The sequence below is a fragment of the Ipomoea nil genome, unplaced genomic scaffold (assembly GCF_001879475.1).
Source record: "Ipomoea nil cultivar Tokyo-kokei standard unplaced genomic scaffold, Asagao_1.1 scaffold2036, whole genome shotgun sequence".
Taxonomy (NCBI): Eukaryota; Viridiplantae; Streptophyta; class Magnoliopsida; order Solanales; family Convolvulaceae; genus Ipomoea; species Ipomoea nil.
The window spans coordinates 837,056-857,324 of NW_017618464.1; the positions used below are offsets into that span (position 1 = coordinate 837,056).

Here is a 20,269-nt window from a genome sequence, read left to right on the forward strand (position 1 = left end):
TAGTTACCAACTAATGAACTATACACAAAAGTATAATTATTGTTATTAATTTCTTTATAAACCAAATCCGTGTAATTAGACCAACACTGACTAGTACTTCAAATAATGTGATGATGCCTTGCGGAACTTAGTTTAATAGTTCAATCGTTATCTTAGAAGTCTTGCTTCAGCGATAGTGGTAAAAAATTAAAAATTAAAAAGTTATTATACGGACTCATGTTTTATCTCATCTTGCCCTCTTGGGAGAGTTTATGCTATAAACCAAATGTGTAAATAATAATAATAATAATAATAATAATAATAATAATAATGATGATGATGATGATGTGGTGGTTAAACCCACCCACCCTCCTCAATCATTTTTGCCCAGGTGACGAAGAAAAGTTATTTATCTCTTGGCTAGCCTAGAGATAAATGAGGGTGTGGGGTTTTCTTCTTTTTTTTTTTTTTTTTTCTTTTTTTTTTGTTTAATAAATGTAAAATTGTTAAAATTAAAAAAAAATTAAATGTCACGTCATCACATTATGAAATACTAGTCATTCTTGTCTAATTGCATCAATTTGATTTGTTCAAGGAGTTTATTATATTTTTTAAAAAACTGGATGACCTAATTATATTTTCATGTGTAATTTCAAATGATTAATTTAACCATTATTCATTTTATTAAATGAAAACACATATAATATAATGTTTTATAATAATGGAACTAAATATGAAATGTTTGTACTACTAACTCTTGCCATAAATAATTTGTCTATAGTTATCTCATTCTTTCAAAGTTTCATCTTTATGACCAGTTGAGCTATTCATGTGGGCGTCTATAGTTATCTCATAGAATAATAATGAGATGTCTATAAATTGTGCATGACTATCGTAAACACGATAAAACTGTTATTTTTTTGTCAAAGCTTTTTCTTCTTTCAAAAGGTTAAATCCTTAAGCCTAAGTGACCTCCACACCCTGCCCGACAAAGCATTTGGGGTATGTAAATCAGGGTGACTCAATGGCTTAGCAGACATGGCAAAATGTCGGTGCACGCAAGGGATATGTCCACTTTGGGCATAATCCCCACACCGTCGCCGCTGCCAAGATTCCAACCTTGGTCTCTTCGTCCAAACACTGTCTGCTGAGACAAATTATGCATTGAGCACGTGCCCACCATGCACATGGTGCGCACGAATCTATATCAATATTTTCTATAGTGTAGATCCATAATTTCTATATTGTAGATCCATAATTTCTAGAATCTTGGTGAGCTAAAATTTATACTTTAGATTCCAATTGTTGAACCATGTTTTCACAAATCAGTGCAGTATAGAAATTATGGATCTACTGTATGTAAATTATGGATCTAAAGTATAAATTTTAGCTCATCGAGAGTCTAAAAATAATGGAGCTACAGTATAAAAATTATGGATATAGATTTGTCGCACCATGCAAGATGGGCACATGCTCACATCATAACGATTGGTCTACTAAACCATTGATTTAAGCCCGTGCGGACTTCTCAAAGCTTTTTGTCCAACTAGCCCGTGGACATTGTGATTTGTGGCCCTCCACTAGGTTCTGTGTCAATTTTATCATATGGGTTGTTTGGGTGTTTGTTGGCAAAGGAGAATGTATGCTGGAACTGAGCTTGTTTCTTTGGGTTCAGCCAGGTTTTTTTTTTTATTATTTAATTATTTTTTTATTTTTATTTTTATTTTTTTAAGTCCAAACACAATTCGTCTATTGTATATGATGAGCTAGCCAGAGCTACACTAGGGTTTGAACAATGGAGAGAAACAAAAATAACATTGATGCGAACTAAGTGAGCTGTGGATGGAAGAAGGATCAAAGATGAAAATGAATGTAACAGTGTTTTCAATCATAAGGGGGGAGCTTATATACTGCTTATTACAATGGGAAAGAAACGGTTATAACTACCACAAGGGGAAACGACAGAAATAACCTTGAAGGCTAAGCTAGTTTATGCTCCTTTAGCTGGATTGTGTTCCATCACCCTCCCCCCCCCCCCCCCCCCCCTCCCCCCAATAAGCTGGAAAATGAAGGTTCTGAAGTCCCAGCTTAATATGAAACATGTCAAACAAAGGTTTGGGCAAAGCTTTGGTGAAGCCATTTGCTATTTGGTTGTGTGAAGCAATGCTAAGTAGTTTGACAACCCCATTAAGAACCTTTTGCCTCACAACATGGCAATCAATCTCTATGTGTTTCGTACGTTCATGAAACACAAAGTTTTCTCCTATAGCAATGTCAGGCTTGCTGTTACAAAAGAGAGGTATAGGGCTGTTGATGACCACCTTCAGATATGCCATTAGATACAAAAGCCACTGAATCTCACAGATAGTAGAGGCCAAAGCCCTGTACTCAGTCTCTGAAGATGATCTTGAAACAGTTGCTTGTTTCTTAGTCTTCCAAGAGATCAGGGATTTCCCAAGATATACACAAAAACCTGTCACAGACTTTCTTGTCTCACTGCAAGTAGCCCAGTCTGAGTCAGGGAATCCTGTCAAATTAATTGGAGAATCAGCAGCATAGAATAAGCCTTTTCCAGGAGAAGCCTTAAGGTATCTCAGGATTCTGTGAGCTGCAACTAAATGAGAATCCCTTGGTTTGTCCACAAACTGGCTCAGCTGTTGAACTGAGTAAGTAATGTCAGGTCTTGTGTTTGTTAAGTATAAAAGCTTACCAACCAATCTTCTATAAACTTCAATATTGCTAAGCAATATACCATCAGTTGTGGTGAGTTTTGATCCTGTGACACAAGGAGTTGCAGCTGGTTTTGCATCAAGAAAACCATTCTCTTGTAGGATTTCTAAAACATACTTTCTTTGGCATAGGTTGAGACCTTCAGGTGTTCTGTAAGCCTCAATGCTAAGGAAGAAATTCAGCTGGCCTAGGTCCTTGATCTTAAAGGAAGTGTCAAGCATCTGTTTCAATTCTTGAATCTGAAAGAAGTCATTGCCTGCTACAAGGATGTCATCCACATAAATAAGAAGGGCAATGAATGAACCTTTTGTAATCTTGGTGAATAATGAGGGGTCAGCAGTGGACTGTTGGAAACCATCATTTTGTAAGGCCTTTGTTAATTTGGTATTCCATTGCCTACTAGCTTGCCTTAGGCCATGTAAAGATCTAAGTAACTTGCAAACCTGATTGGACTTGGAGCATTCAAAACCTTGAGGTAACACCATATATACTTCCTCATCAAGATCCCCATGTAAAAAAGCATTGTTGATGTCAAGTTGTTGAATATCCCAGCCTCTTGCCACTGCCAAAGCTAAAAAGGTTTTGATAGTAGTCATTCTAGCAACTGGGGAAAAAGTTTCCATATAGTCCACCCCCAATTGTTGAGTATACCCTTTAGCTACTAATATAGATTTATATCTCTCAATAGATCCATCAGCTTTGTGTTTGACCTTGTATACCCATCTACATCCAATGGGTGACTTCCCTTGAGGCAGATCCACCAATGTCCATGTCTTATTTTCAACTAAGGCCTTTATTTCATCTTGCATAGCCTTCCTCCAAGTCTCATGTTTCACTGCCTCATTGTAGGACTGTGGTTCATGTGTGGAGGTTATGGAGGCAACACAGACCTTATGACTAGGATGCAGATTATCATAGGAAATAAATTTATGTATGGAGTGAGGAGAGGTTCTCAGACCTGATTTATTTCCCAAAACAGTCTGACAGTAATAATCATTGAGCTTGGCAGGAACTGTCCTTTGTCTTCCAGATCTCCTAGGTTGTGGCTGTTCAACCTCATTTTCTGGTGACAAATTGTTAGAAACATCCTCATTGGAAACCTCAACAGGAACATATTGTGAGGACTGGTCAATGTCATTGTCATGTGGAATAATACTGCCATAAGACAGATGATCTCTAATTTCTGAATGTCTGTTTGCAGGACTATCTGTCATGATTCCATCATCAGCTGGGATATCAAAAGGTTACAAAACAGTAGGTTCTGCTTCAATGTCAATGAAAACCAAGGTAAAGAAGGGTTGAGCCCCTCTACTGCATGAAAATTATCATTGTAATCTGCACTTTGTTCTTTAAAAGGATATATAAGCTCATAAAACTTGACATCTCTTGAAACAAAAACACCTTTATCAACAATGTCATATAAAATGTATCCTTTTACATTAGCTGGGAATCCCAAAAAAATGCACTTCCTTGCCCTAGGCTGCATCTTATTTCTCCCATGTGAGATTGTTCCACCAAAACATAGGCAACCCAAGGTCCTGAGTTGACTGTAATATGCAGTTTTCCCAGTCAACATCTCATAAGGGGTTTTACCATTAAGAACCTCAGTTGGTAATCTATTGATAAGATAGGATGTATGTATCACACAATGTCCCCAAAACTGTATGGGAATTCCAGACTGGAATCTTAGGGCCCTGGCCACACTTAGGATGTTTTGATGTTTCCTTTCAACCACCCCATTTTGTTGAGGTGTGTAAACACAAGACCTTTGATGAAAAATTCCTTTTTCTCTAAAGAAGGTGTCCATCATAAACTCAGTGCCATTGTCAGTTCTCACCCCTTTAATCTTGGCAGAAAATTGAGTGGAAACATAATCATAAAATCACTGAAATACAGTATTAACTTCTGATTTGTGTTTCAGCATGTATATCCAAGTGAATTTGCTGTAATCATCCACAATGGTGAGAAAATAGTGTTCCCCTTTTAAGGTGGCCATAGCAAAAGGACCCCAAACATCCATGTGCAACAAATCAAATCATTTTTCTACTCTAGAAATACTAACAGGAAAGGGGGATCTCTTTTGTCTAGCAAGGTGACAAGCATCACACACAAAGTCAAGCTGCTTATGAAAAGAGACAGATTTTATTCCATTTAGCAAGTGTATCTTATTGATAGGGTAATGTCGCAATCTACAATGCCACATCTCAACTGTCACACTATTACACTGAATTTCAGAAAATAAACCATTGGACTTTCTTTTTCTCTTGCTTGGTGGGTGATTGATCAAGTATAAACCATTCTCCTGTCTAGCAAAACCACCCATGGTCCCAGGAGATCCCTAAATTGAACAAGATTCAGCTTCCATAACAATCTTATAACCTGACTGTTTGGTCAATTTGCTAGCAGACACAATGTTAAAGGTAAAAGCTGGGATAATTAAACAACACATTTGAAAGCATTATGTTGTCATTAAGTCTGATTTGCCCAACACGGCTCACTTCCACTACTTGTCCATTAAGTAACCTCACTGAGATGTCATGAGTACTATGGTATTCCTCAAAATAACCTAAAGAATATGTTATGTGGTCTGTGGCTCCTGAATCTAATATCCATATATCATGTGAATTAAGAGCAGCATTTATATGGAAATTAGAAATAGGACTACCTTCATCGCTAGCTTCCCCAGCCTCCTTAAAAACTGGCTTAACTCCAGCAGTATTAACAGTCATAGCTGCATTACTTTGATCCCAAATTTCCTTTAGCTTGATTCTGCGAAAGAGATAACAACTTTTGAAACTGGTCAGCTGACAAACCTGTATCTCCTACTTGACTCACAGAAGCACTAAATGGCTGGTGTGTGTCTGTGGCTTGCTTGGCTTTAGCTTTATAACCTGGAATCCACCCTGGAGGATATCTATGTTTCTTATAACATTTATCAATGGTGTGACCATTCATGCCACAAAAAATACATTTAGGAACATTCCTTCCCCCACTGTTGGTAAATTTCTTTTTGTTGTTTGCTGCTGATACTGCCACTACAGATTGTTCTTCCTCTACCTGATTCCGTATGGCATTGGACTGAGCAAATTCAGTGTTTATTTGACTAAGAGACCCCTTGATTTTCCTCTCAACCTTCAATGTCATATTGAGTACCTTTTCAAGATCTAGAATAGGGTCCATGACAAGGACTCCAGACTTGATAGCCTCATATTTCTCATTTAATCCTTCCAGGAATCGAATCACTTGATCCTCCTCTCTCTGCTTCTGCATCCTACTCAGTAAAGTACATGAACGTACATCTGGGAACACATTCGCATAGCAACAAGGGTCTCAAGGCATTCATCTGCTGCCACAGAGCACTGCTCTTGGTGAAGAACTCATTGACTGTTAAGTTGCCTTGAACACACTTGAAGATTTCTTTCTGAATTTCAGATATCCTATGGGGATCGGATTGAGAATACCTTTTTTGAAGAGCACTCCAAATGTCTGAGGCTTTCTCATAGTACATCACACTATCCGCAATATTAGGGCTTAGTGACTTCAGGATCCAAGAGGAGACGATACGATTGCATCTTCTCCATGATGCAATCCTTGGATCGGCTTCTCCTGGAATTGGTATGGTTCCATTAGCAAAACCGTAATTGTTCTTAACTTCAAGTGCGATTCGCATAGCTCTACCCCAGGAGGCGTAATTGAGCTCCGTCAATGGCATGGAAACAAGGCTCAGGTTGGGATTCTCCGTGATGTGAAGGAACAGGGGATCATCAACTTCCTCATTCCGTTGATACTAGTTCACCGGTGTTTGATTCGAAGTGTTTCCGGTTTGCATCGTCGGTTGACTATTTCCAGCTGCATCTGCTACCACCGCTGCGACGTAGGTGCGCTCTGATACCATGATGAGCTAGCCAGAGCTACACTAGGGTTTGAACAATGGAGAGAAACAAAAATAACATTGTGATAAGTGCATAATTGTTCATATTTATACCCCGTGTCTACCCCATATTTAACTTTGTTTTGCTTATGAAGTGTCACAATGTTGTTCAAAATGATCTTTATTTTGCTCATTTGATCCATTATGCACAATTCATTATCTTTGAGTAGAAATGAAGGATTTTAGATCATGTTGGATGCATTTGGAGTCAAGGGGAGTCAAGGTGAAGCTAAGGAGATGGATGCAACACTTCTAAAGGAGTCAAAGAGTGATGTTTTCAATGGTGTTGATCATATGGACAAATTAAACCAAAGGCAAAAGTGGAACAAGTGTCAACAAGCTGAAATTCTCGCATGGATTGGCCACTGTTTTATTTTTGGACCATATCTCGGTCTACAAATATCCAAATTATGTGATTCTTGTCCCATTGGAAAGAAGACTCAAAGATCTACAACTCATATTCAGACATCAAAGCCTAAAAAAGAATCCACAGGGGTCAAAATCATCATTGAAGTTGAAGTTCCAAACATACAATTCAAAACTGACCACTGTTTGGTTTTTGGACCATATCTCGGCCTAGGAATATCTAAACGAAGTGATTCTTGCGCCAATAGAAGAAGACTTGAAGGGATACAACTTTGATGAAGATCATAGTTCCAAATTCTGATTTTTTGAAGGCCAAAAGACACGGCCAAGTACACGGCCGTGTCTATGGCCGTGTATTTTCTGTGCAATTCCAGTGTTCACTGCTGTTTTTGGACACGGCCATGTCCCTGGCCGTGTCACCTGCGCTCTGTTTTATATATGCACGAATTTTGGTCATTTCTACTTGGTTTTGACTCTTGTTAGAACCCTAGACACTCTCTTTCATTCTCCTTCATATTTTTAGGTTAGAATAGACTTAGATTTATGTTTCTTAACACTTTTGAAGCTTGTAATCTTAGATTTGAAGCTTGGATTCCAACATTTCAAGATTCCACCATCCATTTTCAATAGAGAAGCTTTTCTTCCTTTTATCTCTTTATTTTGCAAGATTTATGTTTCATGCTTGTGTTCTTGTGTTCTTTATGCTATTTAATCATGAGTAGTTAGTTTATGGACTTGAGTTAGGGTTGTATTATCTATCTTGATGCTTGATTTGTGATTATTGCAAAAAGGGTGAAGAACTCCAACCTAGGGTTCATGTGTTTGTGAAGGTTTTGTATTTATATCTTGTTAATGTTTGATGTACACATTCATTAGCTTGTTTTTGGAGGATTCCTTGCCTCAACGAGAGTTGGGTGATGAATCCAAGCCACCCCTTGCATAGACCCGATTTCTTCCTAAGAAAATAGGGGAAATTGGGGGCTTTAATGCTTTGTGTGCTTGATGGACTTGGAATTGATTCACCACGAAAGTGGGGCAATTCCTTGTTCTAATCCTTGTTTATTAATCACGAGAATGGTTCGTAGACTAGGATACCTACGTGCATTCCCGCTTGTTTCCTTGGTTACTTGTTTTCCCCAATCCTTAGGTTGTGCTATGTATCTAGAAGATAATGCTCCCTAGCTTGAGTCCTATTTCTTTATTTCGTGTTTACATCTTGTTATATGTGTTTGTGTTACTTTGTTTAGTTACCGTAGCCTCAATCTCGTTATTATTTGCTTAGCTTCTTGTTGATTTCTTTATACTAGTGCCTAGTTTCTTGTGATTGCATATTGCGTGCCATAACTCTCAATCCCCTGAGGACGACATTACACACCCGAGCTCACATCTTATTTTTGCTACAATCACATTGATACGAACTAAGTGAGCTGTGGATGGAAGAAGGATCAAAGATGAAAATGAATGTAACAGTGTTTTCAATCACAAGGGGGAAGCTTATATACTGCTTATTACAATGGGAAAGAAACAGTTATAATTTCCACAAGGGGAAAAGACAAAAATAACCTTGAAGGCTAAGCTAGTTTATGCTCCTTTAGCTGGAATGTGTTCTATCAGTATATGTTATGATAATTATTTACTCAATTAAAAAGATCACAATTCATCTAGTACTATATTTTATTTTTTAAAACCAAAACTACAAAGTATATTATTAATGTAAAGAAATCAAATGTTAAATACTCTGTATAATTATGGGTTCGTACCTTCCCAAGAAAGTAGTCCAGATTGATAATCAATGGTCTTAGGCAAAGTATGCGCAAGCTGGTTCGCTTGACAAATAGATCAGAGTGACTAATAGCAACATAATGTATTAGTAATATAATAGAATATATCATGACGTTATATTTCTTCCATAACATTAAAAAAAAAAAGAATAATTAATGTTACACATCAAAATTATTGCACACCTTTGTATTAGTCTTTTACTAGGTATTTAAAGGATAGAGAATGAAATTTGACCTTAATATATAGTGCACCCTTAGCAACTCTAAGGAATCTCCAAATTGACATGGAAATGATTATTCCATGAATCTTCACATGAGAGGCTTCGAGCTTGCTTGCTTTTTAAGGTGCGTAAGTTTATAGTATTAGGTGCCTAAGTTTAAAGTTTAAGGTATTTAAGTTTAAAACTTAAGGTGCGTAAGATTATAGTCTAAGGTATATAAATTTATAGCTTAAGATGCGTATGTTTAAAGCTTATGGTGCGTCACTTTCTAGTTTAAGGTGCATCAGTTTAACTCTTAAGATGCGTATGTTTAAAGCTTAAGGTGCATAAGTTCGAAACTTAAAGTGCGTAAGTTTATAGCTTTAGGTGCCTAAGCTTAAAGCATAAGTTGCTTAAGTTTAAAGTTTAAGGTGCGTAAGTTTATAGCTTAAGGTGTGTAAGTTTATAAATTAAGGTGCGTATGTTTAAAGCTTAAGGTGCGTGTTACTTTCTAGTTTTAGGTGGATCAGTTTAACTCTTAAGGTGCGTATGTTTAAAGCTTAAATTGCATTATTTTCCAGCTAAAGGTGCATAAGTTCGAAGCATAAGATGCGTAAGTTCGGGACACTTAATCATTTGCAACCTTGTTGTCAAGAAGCGCATTTCTTTTTTTAATGTGTGAATGATGGAAAACGCTCTCGGAAAACTTTCAAACCAACGCTCGTCGGAAAATCAGGATCTTCTCGAATGGAGCACGAAGAAGTCCAAGCATGACGTCGGCGAACTGGCAGCGAGTGCTGAGAAGGCTATCGAGGTGGTGCCGGAGACACCACTTGATGAGATGGTCAAGTGCGAGGCTCCGCAGGAACGGCCAAGATGCGATCTGCCACCTTTGTCGTTCAGAAATGCGGTAGCTGGGAACACGGTGGCAAATATCGATCTAACCTTGGGTGATCTGGAAGGAGATGACTGTTACTCCGATGACGACCAACGAGATTAACCGGATGATTAGCCTCCTTGGGTTAACCGTGTGCTTGTTATTTGCTTTTATCGTTTTGTCTGGTTTATTCCTTTTTTTCTTTTTCTTTTTTTTTGTAGGTTTTATGATTAGCCTCATCTGGAATTGTCAAGGCGCAGGAGGAAGGGATTTCCACCGCGTCTTAAAGCACCTAATTAAATTACACAAACCGAACCTGGTCGGACTAGTGGAGCCGAAGGTGTCGGGGTCACATGCGAACACCATCTCTTCCAAACTTGGATTCGATGAGTGGGTTCGGGTTGAGGCCGTGGGATTTAGCGGGAGCATCTGGATTTTCTATAATAACCCCCTAATTATTGATGTGATCTACACTCATCCGTAGTTTGTTCTTTTGCAGGTGCGGGAAGGGACCGAGGAACCATGGCACCTCGTGATCGTCTATGGTAGCCCAGTGCATCACCTAAGGAAACGCCTATGGGACGAGCTTCGAACCTTCAAAATAGGGATCTCCGGTGCCTGGATGGTAGCCGTGGACTTTAATGCGGTCACTTGCCAGGCGGAGATGCTCAATTACATCGCTTACTCGTCGCAAAGGAGCACGGATTTTGTCAACGGGATTAACAGTGAAGGTTTGATTGACTTGGGGTTTAGCGGACCTCACGCTCACATGGGTTCGAGGGGTTAATGCCTCTACAACAAAAGGAGCAAGGCATGATTGGGCTTTGTGTACCGTGGAGTGGAGACTTCTCTGACGCCTCCGTCCAACATCTGCCGAGAGTTTGTTCAGACCACATACCCCTTTTAATCCGCACTGATATGGGGAACATAAGGGAATTAGGTGCCCAGTTTAAGTTCCAGGCTGCCTGGTTCACTCATGATGGCTTCAATGACGTGGTGAATCAGTCCTGGAACCCAACTTTGAGCATGCCCGAAAACATAAAATCTGTCCAGACTGATCTTGTTACTTGGAACAATGAAGTGTTTGGGAGTATAGCAGAAAGAAAGAAAATTTTGCTAGCCAGGATTGGAGGGATCCAACGAATTATGGCGGATTCCTTCCATATAGGTTTATGGAAACTTGAAAAGGAAGTTAAAAGCTGACCTTGAAGACGTATTCTATTAGGAAGAATTAATGTGGTTCCAACGATCACGGGATGACTGGATTGTGTCGAGGGACAGAAATACCAAATTTTACCACGCGGCGACGATGGTTCGTAGAGCCCGTAACAAAATCAGGGGCCTAAAGACAAGTCCTGGTGATTGGTTATTCGAAGAGGGTCGCCTCCAACAACATGTCCAAGACTTCTATATAAATCTGTTTAGGAACGACTCAACCGAGAGCACCGAGGATACACTGAGGGGACTTTTCCCCACCCTCTTGCCTAATGCTTGGCAGAGCTTTAATAGGCAGGTTACGAAGGATGAGGTCAAGGTAGCCACCTTTGACATGAGCCCGATGAAGGCGCCAGAGCCGGACGAGCTTCATGCGGCGTTTTACCAGCAAATCTGGGAAACTGTGGGGGACGACGTCTTTAAAATGGTGAAGACAGCTGTGGAAACGGGCAAAATTCCCGACACAGTTAATGATACATTGATAGTTCTTATCCCCAAAATCGAGATGCCGGAGACTATAAAACAATTCAGGCCTATAAGCTTGTGTAACGTTTCTTATAAACTGATAACTAAGACTATTATTAATCGACTCAAATTTATCCTTCCAGGGCTCGTTGGACCATGCCAGAGTTCTTTTGTTCCAGGGAGGTAAATCACGGACAATGTGATTGTACACCAGGAAGTCATGCATACTATGAGGTCAAAGAAGGGAATACGGGCATGATGGCCATCAAAATCGACTTGGAAAAGGCTTACGACAGACTCTCCTGGAATTTTATTAATGATAATCTTATTGATGCAGGGTTTACTGAACAGTGGGTCCGGGTCATTATGGAATGCGTTCGCACACCTACTATGTCTATTGTTTGGAATGGAACACGCATGGAACGTTTTAAACCGGGAAGGGGAGTCAAACAAGGGGATGTGATGTCCCCGACTTTGTTCGTACTTTGCTTGGAAAGTCTTTGCCAGATTATTTTAGTTGAGGTAGCTAAAGGTTCGTGGAAAGGGATCCGACTGGCACCATCAGGCCTGGTGTTGTCCCTATGCTTTGCAGACGATATGGTCCTATTTTCTCAAGCGACCATAGACCAAGTTGATGTTATCAAAACCTGCTTGGAGCTCTTTTGTGGAGCTTCTGGGCAAAAAGTAAGCTTTGAGAAATCGCAGGTCCACTTCTCCAGCAATACGAATACAGACTTGGCTGAGCAAATTTCTAATGCACTTGGAGTCGCAAGAACGGAGGACTTGGGCCGCTATCTTGGGATGGGTGTCATCGATCCATAGGCACGTCATACAAAGAACCTTCACCGATCTTCTCGATAGAGTGAAGGCCCGGTTGGGTGGTTGGAAGTCAAAAACCCTCGCACTGGCTGGAAGGGTTACGTTGGCCAAAGCCGTTCTTAGTGCCATGCCCACGTACACCATGCAAACAATGTGGCTGCCGAAAGGGATTTGCGATGAGCTATAGAAGATTATTCACGTGGATGCCACCAGGTCCTTGAGTCTTGTCAAATGAGAGAAAGTAACGCAAGCCAAACAGGACGGAGGATTGGGTATTAGGAAAATCCACGATGTCAACTTGGCCTTCATGGCAAAGCTACGATTTCGCATGCTAATGGAACCTGACAATGTTTGGATCAAGGTACTGAGGAGCAAGTATGAACCGATTGACGAGGGCAGACGTGCAGAGACGGGCAAGCGTTTGTCCAATGTATAGAGAGGTATTTGTTGTGCTTCACACGTCCTGGACTGAGGCATCACGAGAGTTATCCGCAATGGTCGGAGTATGAAGTTTTGGTTGGATGCCTGAGCGACAGACCATAGGCTCTACGACCACAAATGCAAACATCTTCCCCTAACGGAGCTTTATGCGTACGTAGCTGACTACTGGGAAAATGGAAGCAGATGGAATTGGGAGCTGCTTGACAAGGTGCTTCCAGCTGAATGGAAAGCAAGGATCAACGCCTATGTCGTTTTAGAGGATGATGAGGAGGAGGATACTTGGGGATGAAGTAGAGAGTTGAATGGGGCTTTCTCAATCAAGTTAGCCTATGAAGCCATTCAGGAAGAACAAACAGGAATGGTTGATCGTGACTGGAAGAACTTGTGGGCAATCAAGATCCCAAGCAGAATGGTTCACTTCAGTAAAACATAGCAAAGTGATGTCAAATGAGGAACGCTTTAAGAAGCATTTTACTGCTGATAACTCGTGCTCACTTTTTGTAGGTACTCCGGAGACATTACTCCACATCTTTCGAGACTGCCCAGAGAATAATGGGCTTTGGGAGTCGCTTCTCCCCGCAACGACAGTGCACTTACTCAAAACAAAAGATTGGGCAGATTGGCTGGCTACGAACCTGAAGGCAACACGCCGACTGGGCTTTCTGGAAGGTTGGCATGCGACATTTGGGATTGTTTTATGGTGGTGCTGGAGATGGCGCAATGCAAGGGTTTTCGAATGCAAGTCTGTAAACTTGGCTTTTTCGCCGTCAGTGGATACAAGATCAGTGTGATGAGGTGCAGGCTGCGTTCAAAAAACGATGGTCACCGGCGGCAGTACGAGCAGGGCTGGGCGAGAAAATTTCTGCTTGGGAGAAACCGCGTATGGGATGGATTAAGCTAAACTTTGATGAGCGTTGCAAGGACGCTACTAGGAGGGCAGCATGTGGGGGTGTCCTACGCGATAGCCAGGGGCTTTGGTTAAGAGGGTTCTCTCATAACATTGGATCGTGCTCGGCGGAGGAAGCTGAAGCTTGGGCAGTCTTGGAGGGGCTTCACATGGCAGTTGCGTACGGTGCTCGGAGACTGATTATAGAGAGTGACTCGATTGGGACGATTAACGCTCTCCAGATGGCCAACTAAGAGGTGGGTAGAGGGCGGAACATTGTGCGGGCTTGCGTTCGTGAGTGCAAAAACTTGAGGAGGTGGAGTACATACACATTGTTCGTGAGCAAAATAGAGTGACGGATTGGCTAGCCGCCTCCGCCCTTGATCACACCTTGGGCAACCGGAATATTGATTCACCTCCAACCCCAGTACAGATCTTGCTGTGGGAAGACAAAGAGTGGCGCACACATTCAACGTGGAGTTACTCATTAGTTTTACACCCGGGAGTAATCCATCCTTTTGTCCCAAAAAAAAAAAAAAAAAAAAAAAAAAAAAAAGAAAGAGGGACGTTGAGCTTCTCTTGTAGAGTAGCACAATTGTGTGTGTGTGTTTTTTTTTTTTTTTTTTATTGTAGATCTTTTTATATATAAACTACTAATGATAAATAGTTGTATTAAAAAAATGATAAATAGTTAATTTTAATCAAACATGTTTTTTACAAAACCGCTAATACAACAAATTGTGTGTGTATGTGTGTATAGGGGCACAATTTGGTGATAACTATTTCCCAAGACAGATCCAAGAACCAATCAAAGTTGTTAATTTGAAAAGATCGATTTAAAGCAATTAGAAAGAGGAAAATGTGGCAACATTTTTGTAAATAATTTAAATTTTAAAGTGCAACTTTCTATACTATATAGAATATAACTAAACATGCTCGCACAGGTTTAACTCTCGTTCAATAGATAGTATTTAAGAGAAAAGACTAATGTTCGAAACTCGACAATCACAGTGTGAGACTTAAAATAGACAGATCCTTAGTGCGCATACCTACATTTCGAGTTTTTGACCCTGTCATTTGTTAGACCAAAGTGTGAAGAACCTTTTAGGAGAAAGGTATCACTATTCACTAACCAAAGATACATAATCTGTCTATTATTTACATTTTAAATTTGAATTATTTATAAAAATATCACATCATTTTTTTTCTGTCTCTTTGTTTTAAAGTCTTTAGAACTTCCCAGTTCCCATATCCATGACTCTTAAATGGTAAAATGCATTAAACATTTTATTAAATTTCGGCAAGTTTCAGAGTTTCCGTTCATCAAGAACGAGCTGTCCATTTTGTAGAATGCCATTGCAGGCGTGGAGGACATGCCCTCTAAAGCTCTTAGGATTGTTTATCTGGAGAAATTGATAAAGCTATTTCGAGAAAATGCATATTCAACTGGAACGCGAATTCGATGGCGTTGATGATCCGAGCCTGAAGAAGTGGCGGGTTTGGAACTGTTCACTAAGTTGCAGAGGCTAACTGACATATCAGGAGATGGCGAAGTGAAAACGAGAGCTCTGAAAAGTTTGATTCTAAGGTAACTGGATTTGGTAAATTGCTTATTTTTCATGTTTGTATTCACTTGAATTAGATTAATTTGGAATGGCCAAGAGTTCCGGAGCTTAAGTTTAGATTGACTGTAGCTGAGTTTTTAGATTAAGTATTTGTTGTAAATATACCTTTACAATGTTATCAGAACAATGGCTATTAGCTAATATAATCAATCAATTAAGGATACAATCACACATGATATCAAATGAATTTGGGGACATCCTCTCAAGTTGCTGAGACAATTGATTTGGTAATCACAATATCAAGTTCGACACCTAGAGATAGTGACCTATTGGTTTTCTTGGTTTGAGCCAGTCACCTGTAGCAATTCTTTTGGCTTTCTTGGTTTCTGAAAGACCCCAATTTAGTGCTGGCTGCTTCATTTTATAGGCATCATTCAAAGAGAGAGACCCTTGAAACTCTTGAATAAAGAAAGTGTTCTAGGTTTTTCTAACAAATGTAACAATTCTTTGAGTGCTCATAGAGAAAAGGAAGTGTTAAAGAAACATGAAGAATTCTCTCCAAATCATCTATGGAACGATAGAAGGCACAGGTAGTTGCAAAGTCTTTTCATAAGATGAGGGGATTGGTTGATCGATACACTCAATCTTTTGCTTTAACTGTCCATACTCCATAGTGTTTCTCTTTCAATGTTCTTGAAGTGGTTGTTTTTTCAACTCAATTATATAAGTGTGATGCAGAAGTTAAACTGGTTACATTAGGATTTTATTTAATCCAAATGAAAGTAATTAAAATGATACTCTATCATTTGTTGGGTTTATTAGACATTTTAACTATCCTCTCATTGGAGAGGGTAATTGTCATTCATTCAGTAAAAATGTTCATCAGTACTCTGCCAGCACTACAACCTCACACTCGCCAACTAATCTCTCATCCATATATGGTAAACCAGTTCTCGGTTAGAAATATCACAAACACGCATAAAAATAAGATATTTTCTTTCTATCTTGAGAGTATTGAGCAGAGAATAAGTGCAAACAGAAATCTGTATCCCACTAATCGAGACAACAGGACAAGACAGGTTGACTGGCTGTTGTGAAGAGAAATACGGTAAAACCATTCTTCATTTTCTTTTTCAATTTTTTTTGAGTGTTATTCACTGGTCTGATTGTTCATCTGGGTTCAGGGATATGATATGATATCACTTTGTTTTCCATCTCTATTTCAGCTTCTAGATTACTTGTAGGCCAAACTAGTCTGTTCTCAACTTCGCATTTTATTGACGAAAAACAAGGCATGTGTGTTTGAGTTAATGAATTTTCATGCTTTCATATTCTTTAGTATATCAAAGTCACTGAATTTGGTTAGAGGACAATGCTATTTGGACCAAATAATGTGGGTTCTGTCGTTGTGACAAGTGTTAAAACCTTTCATATTCATTGGCTATCTGTGATTTGGCTTATCCCATCATGAACTGATCTATGAAACCACAACAGATGGTACAAGATTAGGTCTAAAAGATTTGGTCCATGTAGCATTGTCCAGTGTTGAATATGGTAGTAGAATAATATTGATTGATCAAGTATTTAATCTTGTTTTATATGAAAGATGGAGCCAATAGAAACATGGAAAGTGGAAACCACCAAATGTCTCTTCTCTTGAATACCATTTCAGAGGATTTAATAGGTGAAGAAGAGGATTCTACCAAGAGCCTTCATTGATATTTGAAACGAGTGCAAATTTAAGCCCGAGTGGGGAGCATTGGCCAGAATAATACTCCGTATTTATTTAGTTACTGGCTGGCACTTCTGGGGGTATTTAATCCAGTAAGTTATCAGGTTTCTGGTTTGGTATCATCATAGACGTGATTTTTCCTGGCCTGAATATGAACAAGGACCCAAGGTTCCAGGAGCGGTGGGAATTTAGGAGGAGAGATGATGAGTTTAATTCTTCCAGTGATGACTCCAAATCAAGCTCCAGTTGTGATGCACGTAGAATGAAACAGAATTTACTTCCCAGAATTATTTTGTCTCAGGAGAGGAATCTACTTGATAGTAATTCGGATGTTAATTTTCGATGCATGGAAGCTACAGAAAAACACATTGGATCAAGCAATCATTGTAGAGCTATCAAGAATGTGAAAAGGAGAGATCCTGTCAAACACAGCCCGAAGAAGCAGAAGAGTAGCGCCATGGAGAGTGCATTATGGGATGATCTCAAGACTTTCCGAGAGTCGGTTGTGGGGGAACTCAAGGTTGCTAGAGAGACTATGTTCACACAGATGAAAGATGACATGACAAAACTGAGCCCTCAGAAACCAGCTCCCACGCCCCGAAGGAAAGTACAAAATACTGTAAAAAGACAGTCTAAGAACAAAAGTGAACCATCCAGGAGAAATCGCAGTCACTCTTGCAAACCAGCGGTTAGGTCTCTGGAGAAGAAACTGGATCTTGATTCTACCAATTGTTCTACAATCTGCATAGAGCAAGTAAACATTGATCAATCGTTGAAGAAGCCAAATTGTTTAGTCAATGATTCATATCCAGCTTTGCCTACTGTCTTGACAAAAGCGCTGGTCGAAAATCTGAACAACACGGTCCCTTTGAGGAATCAAATTCAACCAACCGTGATCACGGCTAACAAAGACTCAATCATACAAAAGCAAAGTTTGGGCATTAATGCAAACAATCATATTGGTTACATTCTTGGCAGCCAGGAGGAGGAACCATCTGGGACTGGAAGTTTTACCCACATTAACTCCAAAAGTCTTTGCCTTTATGATCAAAGCAGCATGAACATGGCATTCCAGGTACCACCCCTCCATATGCTGTATAATACTTCCAACATTTCAAGTCAAGCCATTCCCGAGAACACTTTCCAAGGGAATAACAGATTAGTCCTGGGGACGAACAGTGGAACTCTAAGCTTCTCTGGGGGAAATCTTGCTCTTGCAGAATGCTTTATCTCTAATAGTGCGGGCAGCCATATGGCTTACAGAAGAAACAGGGGGCTAGTATCATTTAGATGTCAAAATTACAAAGAAAACCATGTTTTACAAAATAGTTTGGAGAAAGATTAGGAAATGCTTTTACTGTGGAAGTGAACTGAGAAGAACATGGGAAGATTGATTAGTTATGTGGTTTCTGCTCTTTATTCTGCATTGTGGAATTGCCTCATATTTTGCTGTCAAATACTCATCCTGATGCAATGTATATCAGATGTTAGATCTTTTCATAGAGCCAAATAAATATCATGAGAATGAAATTAGTATTGGTAGTCAGCTTTTTTGGTCCATTCCGGCTTAATATAATATTTATTAGATTCTTGAGTTATTCTCGAGGACTGTGCTTTGGATTTTTTTTTTTTTTTTTTTTTTTTTGTTTTTTGTTTTTTGTTTTTTGTTTGGAATCTACAATGCAGAATACTGCATCTTATATAGTAAAGATAAAGATAGAAATTGTTTGTTATACTTATATTTATTCTCACTTTTTATCTTATTTTTTACTCTTTATATATGTGTGGCACATATTGATTCTCTTTGTAAAAGTGAGAGTGTGGAAGTTGATGGTTTTATGAAAATTTTTTTACTTTTTGTCTCGTGACTATTGGACATGTATCAAATTTGATTCTTAACTATTAATATTTTTAAATTAAGTGTATGACTATGTAATTTGTATCACATTTGCTTCTTAATTATTAATATTTTCAAATTAAGTTTATGACTTGTAATTTGTATCACATTTAGTCCTACCGTCTAATTTTCCGGCCAACTATTATCGGAATTTCAACGAAAAATAATAGTTAGACGAAAATGCACTTTTAATAAGAACATATTATTTTTTTCGTTGAAACTCTAGCAATTTTTCGTTGATTATTATTATTTTTTTCCTAAAGACTTATTCTCATTTAAAAAAAAAAAAAGACTTATTCTCATTTGGTCTAACACACACACACACACACACACACACACACACACACACACACACACATATATATATATATATATATATATATATATATATATATATATTCGATGGGGTGGGACGGAGAGTCGGGTTCCTATCCAAGATGTATAAGTTTTTTTTATTAGTATTTATCTTTTAGAATCAAACCCTTCTAACTGATTAACTGTTTTTGTTTTTTGTTTTTTTAAGATTGACATTGGGATGGGTAAACAAATTGAGTGGATGATGAATAGATTGGATTTGGGTGATATATCTATTGATGGGGTGTAAAAAGTGGGATAAGTAATCAAGAAGAAGGGTAGATTCAATGTGTGCAAATTAAATTAAAGGATGAGAAATATGATCCTTGGCATTATAAGACGTGAGCATAATGTTTGATCAGAAAAGCATGGTGGCCTCCATCCCCAATCATTGACGACCAAAGGAGTTAATTGTCACATGGTTCGGTCCAACTGATCGCTGTGACATATGGCCGGTGTTTGCGGAGAGCAGCTTCACTGCATATGCCACATTTATGTACATACCCCTCCTGTTTTGTCCCTTTTGGATATACTCCTCTTACTATTGTTTTTTTGGTTCACTATTTAGTCTCCTCCCGACACTATATTATGAATCATGATAGATACATTTACTTCTCACAAATAGCTACTCCCTGAAGTGAAAATTGTATGTTTTGTAATTATTGCATGTTTTGATGCTCCAAAATGTCGCATCACTTTTGTTCACTTCTGTTTTTTGATTTCGCTATTAGACTCCTTCCAACAATATATTATGAGACATATATATATTACACATCTTTACATTTGCCACTAACAAATAGTCACTCACTATGTGGTAAGTGCATGTTTGTAATGTGGCAATGGAATGTTTTAGTAGTTATTGCATGTTTGTGATGCGCCAAAATGTCGCATCACTTTTGTTTTCTGGTTTAGCTATTTAGGCTCCTCATAGCATTATATTATGGACTGTGCTACATACCCCTACATTTACTACTCAAATAACCACTCTTGATGTGGCAATTGCATGTTTTGATAGTTACTGCATGTTTGTG

At 38.9% G+C, this 20,269-nt stretch overlaps 2 protein-coding genes across 4 annotated transcripts; one reads left to right on the plus strand and one right to left on the minus strand.

Annotated features, from left to right (window-relative positions):
- Positions 1–3,919: 3,919 nt before the first annotated feature.
- LOC109147749 lies at positions 3,920–5,438 on the minus strand. Its single transcript, XM_019295406.1, has 3 exons — positions 5,208–5,438; positions 4,772–5,047; positions 3,920–4,555 (listed from the first exon to the last, which is right to left on the minus strand). Exons 1-3 carry the CDS (start codon positions 5,436–5,438, stop codon positions 3,920–3,922), a joined length of 1,143 nt encoding a protein of 380 aa, XP_019150951.1.
- Positions 5,439–15,018: 9,580 nt separating this feature from the next.
- LOC109147703 lies at positions 15,019–18,585 on the plus strand. 3 transcript variants are annotated; one of them, XM_019295342.1, is made up of 2 exons: positions 15,019–15,278; positions 16,862–18,585. In XM_019295342.1, the coding sequence occupies exon 2, from the start codon at positions 17,139–17,141 to the stop codon at positions 18,330–18,332; it is 1,194 nt and encodes a 397-aa protein (XP_019150887.1). In that variant the 5' UTR covers positions 15,019–15,278; positions 16,862–17,138; the 3' UTR covers positions 18,333–18,585. The 3 variants fall into 3 exon arrangements, with proteins under 3 accessions (XP_019150887.1, XP_019150889.1, XP_019150888.1); XM_019295344.1 differs by having other exon boundaries at positions 17,092–18,585; XM_019295343.1 differs by lacking the exon at positions 15,019–15,278 and adding an exon at positions 15,644–16,363 and having other exon boundaries at positions 17,092–18,585.
- Positions 18,586–20,269: the final 1,684 nt, after the last annotated feature.